We start from the raw sequence: 12,219 nt of genomic DNA, 5'->3' as shown, positions 1-12,219 counted from the left end.
GGCAATGTATTTTCAAATCATGACCTGGAAGCTAGTTTAGAAATAACTCTTCTCTTCTAGCCCTGTATCCTTATCAGACAGCCTTTCCCTCCCTCCCACACTTCAGTGCCTGGTGTTCTGTGGTCATTTCGGTAGTGACAGACCAAGGTGAATAACATGTTAACAATACAAACATCTACCATGACTTTATGCCTAATGCTCTGGTGTACTTCTTTAGACTGGCAGATACCTTTTTTTTTTTTTTTTTTTTTTGAGACAGAGTCTTGCTCTGTCATCCAGGTTGGCGTGCAGTGGCGTGATCTTGGCTCACTGCAACCTCTGCCTCGTGGGTTCAAGCGATTCTCCTTCCTCAGCCTCCCAAGTAGCTGGGATTACTAAAAATACAAAAATTAGCCAGGCATGGTGGCACACGTCTGTAATCATAGCACTTTGGGAGGCTGAGGCAGGTGGATCACTTGAAGCCAGGCTAACATGGTGAAACCCCATCTTTCCTAAAAATAAAAAAAAATTAAAAAAAAAAGAAATTAGCCATGCGTGTTGGCATATGCCTATAATCTCAGAGGTGGAGACATGAGAATTGCTTGAATCCAGGAGGCAGACGTTGCAGTGAGCAAAGATCATGCCACTGCGCCCCAGCCTGGATGACAGAGCAAGACTCCATCTCAATTAAAAAATAAATAAATAAATAAATAAATATATTTATATAAAAACCTTCTAGGAAATAATAAAACAGAAGATCTCTATCTGTTGATAACCCTTGACTTGGCTGTGTGCTCATCAGTGTCATTGTCTATTTGTTTGGGTTTATAAAAATCATTTGCTTCAAAATACTTGAGCTTTGGGACATTTCATTGAAAAAATTATGGAAACCTGAGATTGCATATTTTAGGAAAAGCAGTTTCTCATCATTTACCCTTATTCCATTGTATTCTCCTTGCAGCCCAAGCTGTTGGCCAAGGAGCTTCTTGACCTTGTGGCTTCTCACTTCAATCTGAAGGAAAAGGAGTACTTTGGAATAGCATTCACAGATGAAACGTAAGTACTGCCTTGAGCCCCCACAGCCCGAAGGGGAAGTCAGTGCAGAACCCGAAACTCCTCCACTCCAGCTATCAGTGGCGGAATCAGCTGCAGGCCACTTGGGTCCCATGGTCTGGGGTCAGTCCAAGTTCATCATCCGAATTTCAAAGGCCTTGTGGTCATGCCTGGTACAGCCAAAGGATATAATTAGGGTGATGCTAATATTATAAAATTATTAGGTAAACTGGTTCTTCTAATCAAGCAGGTTTGTGTTCAGACTGAAATGTTTATTTTTTTAAGTGGATCTATGTGGGTTTGCTTTTTGTTTAAGTTAAATGAAAACTTCTGGAAATGAAACATTGCTCTCTACTGTTGGGATAACAATAACAGGAAGTGAATTTGATGATAAATTCAAAATGAAAATAAGCTGTGCAGTTTCAGTGTCTAAACTGAAATAGAGCAACTATGAAAATTAAAAATTCAGATCACTTATCTGATGAGAAGAATATTTGCTTTCAAGGGTCTTTTCAGTTTGGCTCTATAAAGTAGTGTTTTGTAATACAAGTAACGAAAATCCTTACTAAAATTTCCATTTTCTTTTTCGTGTACTGTTATCAAAAGAGTATGGTGGATACCTGTATAGATTTCTAGATAAAAATGAGGTATTCTAAGAAAATAGTTCATAATTCTCTTTCCTCTGTGCTCACACACACAGTCTCACACACACACACACACACACTCACACACACTCTCTCTCTCTCACTCTCTTCCAGATCTTCAGAATTACAGAGATGATTTCCTAAACTATTAATAGATCAGTGTTAGGTTAGTGGCCGGGCAAGACAGTACAGGGGAGCCCAGGCCCTGGGAATCAGGTGGTGCCATTGAAGCAAGAACAGGTGGGCATCCACATGGGCCAGTGAGGGAGGCGACCAGATGTCCCTGCACGTGGCTATACTTGACCTTGGCGAGCTGCAGGTGGACAGGGTGGTCCTATGACTTATTATCCAAATTGAGACACTGAACAAAAGGGGGTGTCATTGGGACTGTCTTGGGCAAGCTGGACCATCTGGTCACCCTGTCAATCAGGGACATTTCAGGCTGTGGTGTGTTCAGAGAGCAGGCAGCAGGAGCAAAGCCACATCGTCCTCAAGAAAGCTGGGAGGAGCAAGGTCAGCCCCTTGTCCTGGAGCCTGCAGGGAACTGGAACGCAGGTGTGAGTGACCGTCAGTGGGCAGGAGGAATCGCAGGCAGGGCCAAGTAAGCCCAGCTGGGAAAAGTTCAGGGCTGTGAGGGGAAGGACTCAGCACTACAATTTTTTAAAAGCTTTTCAACAAATGCACATGTAGAACAATTACTTTTACAAATGTAGATTATTCTCTCCCCTTTCTCCTGAGAATCACTGTAAACCACTTAAATTGCTGTTGAGACTGTTTTCACTAATCAGAAGGAAACCCTAAGTTTCAATTAATCATAGCCCCATTGTTCACATTTCCCATGTAAGTTTTTACTAAAAGATCCCGTGAACTCTAGAGGAGCCCCGATTAGGCTTTCCTTTTGAATAAACAAGAACTGAAAAATGAGCGCATGATCCTGGGCTGAAGGGGAAGATGATGTGCGTCTGCAGAACATTTCGGATCACTGCCCTAACAGCACTGATGGGTAGGAATGGACCTAGGTAGAAAGTCACTCATCTCCCAAGAGGGTTGAGAGCACCAAAGCCACACATCACAGCAGGGGCCGCACACAGCCAAGTCCAGCTTCCCCATCCAGCCTACACTCCAGGTCTCAGCTCTCCTGGCTCTCCGTGCTGACCAGGAAAGCATGTGCGTGCGTGCGTGCGTGCATGCGTGCATAGAAGCCAGGCTGGATAAAAGTATCTTGCCCCGTCTAGTAGTGGAGCTGGCTTCGTGGAGGCTCTGTGGGGGGCAGTGATGAAAAGGAGTGAGCCATCCTTCTGGCATGATCCAGAGAAAGTGCAGCCACTTCGATCACCTGCCCCAGAGTCTAGGTGGGAGGGTCTCTCCGGCCATAGAAGGAGTGGCAGCCAGCCAGCAGGAGGTCACTGGAAAATCGCTGGAGCTGGCAAAATATTTCTGGAAAAGAACTGGCAGATGTGCCTGGTGCATCAGGGGAAAGGGCAGGTGTCAGGAGCCCAGAGGAGGTGAAGAGCTAGCGCCTTCAAGGCTGGGCAGTAGGGAGGCCACGACTCAGGGGCTGTCAGTCCTGGCGGGACAATGCCAGGGCCAACAGACATTGTGAGTGTCTCTTTGGTTGTCTGAACTTTTCTCCTTTACCTGGTAGGAAAGAAGAATAAAAACTTCCCCTGCAAAATAGTGCCCTTGGGTGTCACCTGCTCTGGCTTGGTGATTCCTAGGTAGTAAGTGCTAGCCTAACAGTACTACCTCCCCCAGCCTTGCTCTGTATCACGGGACACTACAGCAAGATTGTTTTATGATCGTGTTTTCTAATTCTACATGTGTATTGTGAGCGTGTGTGTGTCTGCTTTATACAGGTGCTACACTGTGTGTTTTATAGTAAAATGCAATCGTAGTTCCATTCCTTGTGACAGCCTGTGGTGTATCACATGTACTTGTCTATTTCCTAATGGAAATAAAACAAGACTAACACGTGGAAAGCACTTATAAACTGTAAAGTGCCATATATGTGCACGATACTCTTACCAGCAGCATGATCATTACTAAGAGTAGAATTTCTAATAGTGGGCTGGGCACGGTGGCTCACACCTGTAATCCCAGCACTTTGGGAGGCCGAGGCGAGAAGATCACCTGAGGTCAGGAGTTCAAGACCAGCCTGGCCAACATGGTGAAACCCCATCTCTACTAAAAATACAAAAATCAGTCAGGCGTGGTGGCATGCACCCGTAATCCTAGCTCTTTGGGAGACTGAGGCAGGAGAATCGCTTGAACCTGGGAGGCAGAAGTTGCAGTGAGCTGAGATTGTTCCACTGCACTTCCAGCCTCCACTCCAGTCCAACACAGTGAGACTCTGTCTCCAAAAAAAAAAAGAATTTCTAAATAGTAGAATGTGTGACTCTAGGCCATATATTGTCAGACGTTTTCAGAATTAACTGCTTTTGACATTTTGTGGGATCCAGATGAAACTGGAGAAAATATATATGAAGCAGAATGTAGACAGGAAATTGGAAACTTCTCTAAGCTTCTCTCACCCCATAAGTTGTATTCATTAATAAAGCATCTAAGTCACAGTAGAAGAACTTATGCCCAAGAATGTTTAATATTGTTAGTAGTCAACAGTTTTGCAGCATTAATACTAGGCCTGCTTTCTCTTTTTTTAATCTTTTAACTTTAATTTTGAAATAGACTTAAAGAAGAATTGCAATCATTAGAGAGTTCCTTTACACCCTCCGCCCAACTTCAACAGATGTCAACATCTTGCAAATGATGTTACTTTAATCAAAACTAAGAAATGAACATTGGTGTTATATTACTAACTAAACTACAGACCTGATTCCAATTTCCCCAGTTTTTTTTTTTTTTTTTTTTTTTTTTACAAATGCTGTCTTCTGTACCAGGATTCATTTGCATTTGGCCTCCTTTTACTTTTACTAACTCTGTCCTCATAAAAAGAGATACAGGTGGTCATCTATATAAATTATCTGAATCATGGTGACATATGCAAACAATGACATTTTGGCAGCCTTTAAAACATCCTGAAACTAACCAAGAGCCAGGTATAAATCTGATGTTAAAATAATTATTGGCTGGGCACGATGGCTCATGCCTGTAATCCCAGCACCTTGAGAGGCCAAGGTGGGCAGATCACGAGGTCAGGAGATCGAGACCATCCTGGCTAACACAGTGAAACCCCCCACCCACCGTCTCTACTAAAAATACAAAAAATTATCCAGGCGTGGTGTCACACGCCTGTAATCCCAGTGACTTGGGAGGTTGAGGCAGGAGAATCTGAACCTGAATGCAGGAGGCAGAGGTTGCAGTGAGCCGAAATCATGCCACTGCACTCCAGCCTGGGCAACAGAGCGAGACTCTGTCTCAAAAAATAAAAAAAAAAATTTATATTTTGCTGGAGTTATGGATCTCAACCTTAGCTACACATTGGAATTACCTGGGACACTTTATAAAATACCAGTGCCTGGGACCTACCCCCCAGAAATTCCAGTGGAATCGGCCTGGGTGTGACCTGAGCATTAATTTTCAAAGCTTCTTCAGTTGATTCTAGTGTACAGGCAAATTTGAAAACCCCTATTCTAGACAGTGGGAATGTTGCAGTATTTCTTTTGCTCTCTCCCTCCAGAGCAAAGAAGAAAAGCTGATTGTACTTCAGCATTGAATGTTGAGAGCTAGCAACGACTCATCCCAGGAGCCTGTAAAGTTACAGACTATCTCCCTTCTAACTTCCATTCCTAACAGTATGAGAACCAGCTCGGAAGTTCAGGTTTAATGTTTCCAGGTGTACAAATAGGGTAACTGAGATTTTCATTTATCAAACACTGGCATCCATCCCTTAGAGAAACTCATTTTTACATTTTATTTTTGAAATATTTCTATTGCTGTTTTAAGACCCACATTTCAATTTTTTTTTTTTTCACTTGTGGGTTGAGTGCAGTGGCTCATGCCTATAATTTCAGCAATTTGGGAGTCCAAGGTGGGAGGATTCCTTGAAGCCGGGAGGAATTCAAGACCAGCCAGGGCAATAGCAAGACCCCATCTCTACCAAAAAAAAAAAAATTGTTGCTCACGCTTGTAATCCCAGCGCTTTGGGAGGTTAAGGTGGCAGATCACTTGATGTCAGGAGTTCGAGACCAGCCTTCCCAACATGGTAAAACCCCGTCTCTACTAAAAATATAGAAATTAAGTGGGTGTGGTGGTGTGTGCCTGTAATTCCAGCTACTCGGGAGGCTGACACACGAGTATTGCTTGAACCCAGGAGGTCACGGTTGCAGTGAGCCGAGATCACACCACGCACTCTAGCTTGGGTGACAGAGTGAGAATCTGTCTAACAATAAATAAATAAATAAATAAAAATTAGCAAGCCTTGGTGGTGCACTTGTAGTCCCAGCTACTCAGGAGGCTGAGGCAGGAGGATCACTTGAGCCCAGGAGTTCAAGACTGCAGTGACCTACTATTGTACCACCGCCCTCCAGCCCAGGTGACAGAGTGAGACCTCATCTCAAAAACAACAAAACTAATTAAAATCAAGAAGTAACTTATGGGCTATGGGGTGAGGTGGGAATGGAAGATCCCATTATCAGAAGCTATAGCCTGTAACTAAACAACTTTTATGCTATTCAGCAGAAATAATCAAACACACCCAAGTTGAAGTAATGATTGTCATAATCTGTTTAAATTTTAGTTTGAATCTCCTGTCATAAATTTTAAGAATTGCTTGTTGAATGCTGTAATTAAGTGTCTTTTGTTGTTGATTTTTGTTTTGGAGTTTTTTTTTAATGCCTTTAAAAAGTGTTTAGAAATATGAGGAAGAAAGAGAAGAAACTTGGTTAGCCATTACTCCAAATTTAAGAGACAGTTATAGTTAGAATTTATTTTCACATACCAGTTAATAATATGGGCTGGGCTTGAGACTCACACCTGTAATCCCAACACGTTGGGAGGCTGAGGCAGGAGAGTTGCTTGAGCCCGAGAGTTAGAGGCTACAGCAAGCTATGACTGCGCCACTGCTCTCCTGCCTGGGCAACAGAGCAAGACCCCAGACCCCATCTCTTAAAAAAAAAAAAAAAGAAAACAAGCAGCTTTTAACCTCTCATTTCATCACAGCCCCCTTTGAAATTTGAAGTTATCGAGACCATCCTGCCTAACACAGTGAAACCCCGTCTCTACTAAAAAAATACAAAAAACTGGCTGGGCGAGGTGGCGGACACCTGTAGTCTCAGCTACTCGGGCAGCTGAGGCAGGAGAATGGCGTGAACCCGGGGGGCAGAGCTTGCAGTGAGCTGAGATCTGGCCACTGCACTCCAGCCCGGGCGACAGAGTGAGACTCCGTCTCAAAAAAAAAAAAAAAAAAGAAATTTGAAGTTATATTCCCTTTCCTTCATAAAAGTTTACATACAAAATAAATTTTTGCTTAAATTTTAGAGTGCTCACAGACATCCTGTAGCCAGGATGTTAGTTTAAGAACCTAGATGGCAAACAATTAAGGATCTTTTCTTTCAGCAGACTGTATCCTAATTAATTGAATCACCTGATTGGTGCTGTCTGTGGAGTCTGATTTACTCAAACTGTTAAAGTTAAAATGGCCTGGCTGGGCACGGTGGCTCATGCCTATAATCCTAACACTTTGGGAGGCCGAGACGGGCAAATCACAAGGTCAAGAGATCAAGACCATCCTGGCCAACATGGTGAAACCCCATCTCTACTCAAAAAACAAACAAACAAACAAAAAATTAGCTGGGCTTGGTGGCAGGCGCCTGTAATCCCAGCTAGTTGGGAGGCTGAGGCAGTAGATTGCAGTGAACCAAGATCGTGCCACCACACTCCCACCTGGCAACAGAGCAAGACTCCGTCTCAACAAAAAAAAAAAAAAAGAAAGAAAGAAAGAAAAAGAAAAAGGCCTGACTCATTGAAGACGCAACTTTAGAACCAGTGCCAGGAACGCTGGTGCACGGGAGTGAGCTCGGGTCTGTGCTGTCCTTGCGTCCTTGCGTTTGCTTCACCCGTGACTGGCATTGGCTAGGGCCTCTGAAAAGGGTTCAGTTGTTCAGCATTCCTGGCCACAAGCTTATCTACAATTTAAAAATAAACAAAATAGAAAAGCAATTTTCCAGTTGCAGAAGAAACAACCGCAAGACACAGCGCTGGGAAAGGAATTTATTTAGAAATAGGTTTGGGATTTCCACGTATTATCTGCTGGATGGTGAGAGAGGAGAAAGTCAGTGGCTGCAGCCTCCGTGCCTGGCTTGTAATAACTGCTTCTGGGAGCACAGCATTCAGTGTTCATTACCACCTCTCAGACGACCCACGCTGTGTTGTCGGAAACAACGGCAAACACACAAGAGTACCTTACATTTAGTGACCAGAGGAGTGCTTGAGCATAGCTCTTTCTGTGTACAGCTAAGATAAATAAAAAAGGAACGGTGCCCTCCAAGGAGAGCTTAGGGATGCGGCTTTCTCCCGCCTTTCCTTTCCGATGCAAATGACCAGAGGGAGCTGGGAACCTGGCACAGGTGAGCAGAGTGAATTCTTAATATGGAGACTGTTTACTTAGGATGGGAGCTGTGTCTATACAGCAGTCCCTGAACCTACAAGAATATGGATCTGTGGGGCATATTGTGAAGCTGCTATATTCATTCTCTTAACAAATATTTATTTAGCATCTTCTGTTAACCACTGGAGATCCAGAAAGCACAGGTCCTTGACGCCTTGTTGAGCTTGTGTTTGTAGATTAGGAAGTGATTCACAAAACATGGTGTAGAAGCTGCTAGAAAAGAAAATTGGGGTCTGGGTATGGTGACTCATGCCTGCCATCCCAGTGCTTTGGGAGGCAGAGGTGGGAAAATTGCTTGAGGCCAGAAGTTTGAGGCCAACCTGGGCATCATGGCAAAACCCCTACTTTACAAAAAAAAAATTGTTTTTAATTAGCCAGGAGTGGTGGTGTGCACCTGTAGTCCCAGCTATTCAGGAGGCTGAGATGGGAAGATCACTTGAGCCCAGGGGTTCAAGGCTGCAGTGAGCTATGACTGCACCATTGCACTCCAGCCTGGGCAACAGAATGAGATTCTGTCTCTAAAAAACTAAAATAAAATATTTTTAAAAAGAAAATTTGGAATAGACTTAAGAAAACATAGTGGAGCCAACAATTTCTCCTGGGCTAGAGAGCCCCGGATTTAGTAATCTGGTGTCTCCAGTATACACCCTACTTTAACCTTCCTGTGTTGTTAAGGGTTTATAGTGAAATCAGTATCACTGGTCGGGTCCTTTTTTTTTTTTTTTTTTTTTTGAGATGGAGTCTTGTTCTGTCACCCAGGCTGGAGTGCAGTGGCACAGTCTCAGTTCACTGCATTCTCTGTCTCCCAGGTTCAAGTGATTCTCATCCCTCAGCTTCCCTAGTAGCTGGGATTACAGGCATCTGCCACCACACCCAGCTAATTTTTTGTATTTTTAGTAGAGACAGGGTTTCACCATATTGGCCAGGCTGGTCTCAAACTCCTGGCTTCAGGTGATGCGCCCACCTCGACCTCCCAAAGTGCCTGGTCTGTCCTTGATGAACACACACACTACAAGACAAGGATACTAAATACATCAACATTCTTCCATTTGAAGAACTCCTCTCCCCACCTCCATCCAGCAACATCTATAAGCATTTCATATACTTGGCCAGGTGTGGTGGCTAACACCTGTGATCCCAGCACTTCGGAAGGCTGAAGTGGGAGGATTGCTTGAAGCCAGGAGTTTGAGACCAGCCTGGACAACATAGCGAGACCCTGTCTCTAAAAAAAAAAAAAAAAAACCACACACACAACTTTTTAAAAATTACCCAGGTGCAGTGGCATGTGGCTGTAGTTCCAGCTATTCCAGAGGCTGAGGCAGGAGGATCACCTGAGCCCAGGAGTTCAAGGCTGCCGTGAGCTATGATTGCGCCACTGCCCTCCAACCTGGGCAACAGAGTGAGACCCTGTCTCTAAATAGATAAACATATAAGAACTCTCTCTTTGGCTTTCTGTAGAAATCATTCCATATGAAATTGCCTGTTACAATAAAAACATCTAGAAGCCAGGCAGTATCATTCTCTCCCTGGATCTGGAAAGTGACGGATTCAGATAGACTTATCACACACCTCCACCCTCCAGTAACTATAAACAAAGCTCTCCCTGAGGCCATCACTATTGAAGGTGCCAACACTTGAACCAAAAATCTATTTGTTTTATATGTAGAAGCTAAAAGCAATCTGTTAAATGAATGCATCCAATTTCTATTGCCCAGAAGCAATTGCATATTTATTACTGACCTGACAGTTTGACCTACTGCAACCATAAACCAAATGAGCGTTATCTTGCTCAGCTTTAAAGATAGTTATCAGTCACATAATAACAAAAATACTCTGAGTGGCTGCTGGGATGCTTTTGTGTGTGTGTGTGTGTGTGTGTGTGTGTGTGTGTGTGTGTGTGTGTATGTTATTATTGGCAAAGGCAATGAAGTGAGTTCTCAAATGAAAAATCAATGAGAATCATGAAAACCAAGCTATCAGGCATCTCTTAGTTAAACTGTATAAAGGAAATGCCTCTTTACCACTTTGCGTTCCATCCCATCCTAATGCAAAAGAATCATAAAAGGTTTGAGGAAAGCACTTGATGTCAGGATTGTGAAAGGTTTAATAGGAAAGCAAAAGCTTTTGCAGTGTGGAATTCTTGACCCTGTAGAGTACAGGAAATGTGACTTCGAGATGAGCAGAAAACAACATTTTGTATGTGTGTGTGACAGAGTCTCATCTGTCACCCAGGCTGGAGTGCATTGGCGAGATCTCGGCTCACTGCAAGCTTCACCTCCTGGGTTCATGCCATTCTCCTGCCTCAGCCTCCCGAGTAGCTGGAACTACAGGCGCCTGCCACCTCGCCCGGCTAATTTTTTGTATTTTTAGTAGAGACGGGGTTTCACCGTGTTAGCCAGGATGGTCTTGATCTCCTGACCTCATGATCCGCCCGTCTCGGCCTCCCAAAGTGCTGGGATTACAGGCGTGAGCCACCGCGCCCGGCCGAAAACAACATTTTAACAAGTGCTGCAGCCAAAAGTGGTGGCCCCAGAATTATGGTTTCCAGTTCACTTTTTAATCCATCTTTCAGTTTTTGCCCAAATAGTGGGCAGTTTTCATAAGGGCCTTGGATGGGTCACATGTCCCTTCAGTCTGCCTTTATAAGCAGCCTTCAGTGAGAGACTTTTACAAGCCCTTAAAATGGAGGCAGCTGACCTCCTTCCTCCTGAGGGTCCGAGGACTCCAGTCTGCCTCTCCACCGGCCACTGGAGCCATGCAAGGCCATACATCGTGATCCCCTCACAGGACTGGAGTGTTTGAGTTCAAGCAGGAAAAGTGGAGGAAGGAATGTCATTTGTCCTCAGAGGCCAACTATTCTGTGTAGGATCTTGTAGAAGTCATTCCAGCTTCCATGTTCTCTTTGCTTCCTGACCTTTTTTTTTTTTTTTCCTTTTTTGAGACAGAGCCCCACTGTGTTGTCAGGCTGGAGTGCAGTGGTGCATTCTTGGCTCACTGCAATCTCTGCCTCCCCGGTTCAAGCGATTCTCCTGCCTCAGCCTCCCAAGTAGCTGGGACTACAGGCACGCACCACCACACCTGGCTAATTTTTGTATTTTTGGTAGAGACGGGGTTTCAGCATTTTGGCCAGGTTAATCTCAATCTGACCTCATGATCCACCCACCATGGCCTCCCAAAGTGCTGGGATTACAGGCATGAGCCACTGCACCTGGCCCATTTTCTTACTTTCCTTTCTAGTCTATTTAATTGCTTGATAATTGTTAAACCAATAGATGGCTGGGAACAAAGGAACTGCCAGTCAAATTCATTGCTTAAAAAGTCATTCTTTTAAAAAGTTTAATGTGGGGAATAAAGGTTTCTAGAAGGGGAATCCATCGGTTTGTCCTCTGTGGATGAAGAAGAATTGGCAGTGCGTAAACCCAACAGACTGGAATCCAAATGACATCTATCTGCGTCCCTTCACGAGACATGTCCCCACCTTGAAGTTCATCACATGTGAATGGTGACCCCCAGGGACCTAAGTCTAATCTCTTGCAGCATGTGTGGTCACTCGTGTGCCAATGGGTTGGGATGAGGATATCTCAAGCCTGGACCATTGGCTAATCTTGAATATTCCACAAGTGGAATATTCTCTCTCTCAGGTCCTCCTTATTCTTTGAGCTGGTGGCTGGAGAAGAATCACTGTATTTTTGTATCATTCCAGTCTGTGGGTGATTCAAAGCCTTATCTTGTAAGAATAATGAAAAGGTTTTTCCCCATAAGACTATTTATCATGAAATATGGTAAGGAAAAAGATGAATATTTAAGTCTACATTGTCATTGGATGGCTTGCTCTTATAGGTATTCATTCAAATCAATGAGCAAATACTTCTTTTGAGCACCTAACAGTTGCTAGACACTGCTAGGTTTTGGGGGATAATTTCTATAAATGTTGAAAACTGATTATTGAGAGACAGGTCATGTTTTTTGTTTGCTTGC

The 12,219-nt window shown here is 43.9% G+C and overlaps 2 protein-coding genes across 14 annotated transcripts in view; both read left to right on the top strand.

Annotated features, from left to right (window-relative positions):
• PHYH (phytanoyl-CoA 2-hydroxylase) overlaps positions 1–12,219 on the top strand; it is a 1,057,918-nt gene that overhangs the window by 517,434 nt on the left and 528,265 nt on the right. The window lies entirely within an intron of this gene.
• The window catches only part of FRMD4A (FERM domain containing 4A), a 695,352-nt gene that overhangs the window by 526,420 nt on the left and 156,713 nt on the right, over positions 1–12,219 (top strand). For all 13 annotated transcript variants that reach the window (XM_050803197.1, XM_050803199.1, XM_050803194.1 and 10 more), the window contains one exon: positions 941–1,035. In XM_050803197.1, coding sequence (XP_050659154.1) covers positions 941–1,035 — 95 coding nt within the window. The remainder of the gene's footprint in view (positions 1–940; positions 1,036–12,219) is intronic.

The sequence above is a fragment of the Macaca thibetana genome, chromosome 9 (genome assembly GCF_024542745.1).
Source record: "Macaca thibetana thibetana isolate TM-01 chromosome 9, ASM2454274v1, whole genome shotgun sequence".
In the NCBI taxonomy this organism is placed as follows: Eukaryota; Metazoa; Chordata; class Mammalia; order Primates; family Cercopithecidae; genus Macaca; species Macaca thibetana.
The sequence above is the reverse complement of the archived record's forward strand: the minus strand, read 5'-3'. Positions and strand labels throughout refer to the sequence as shown.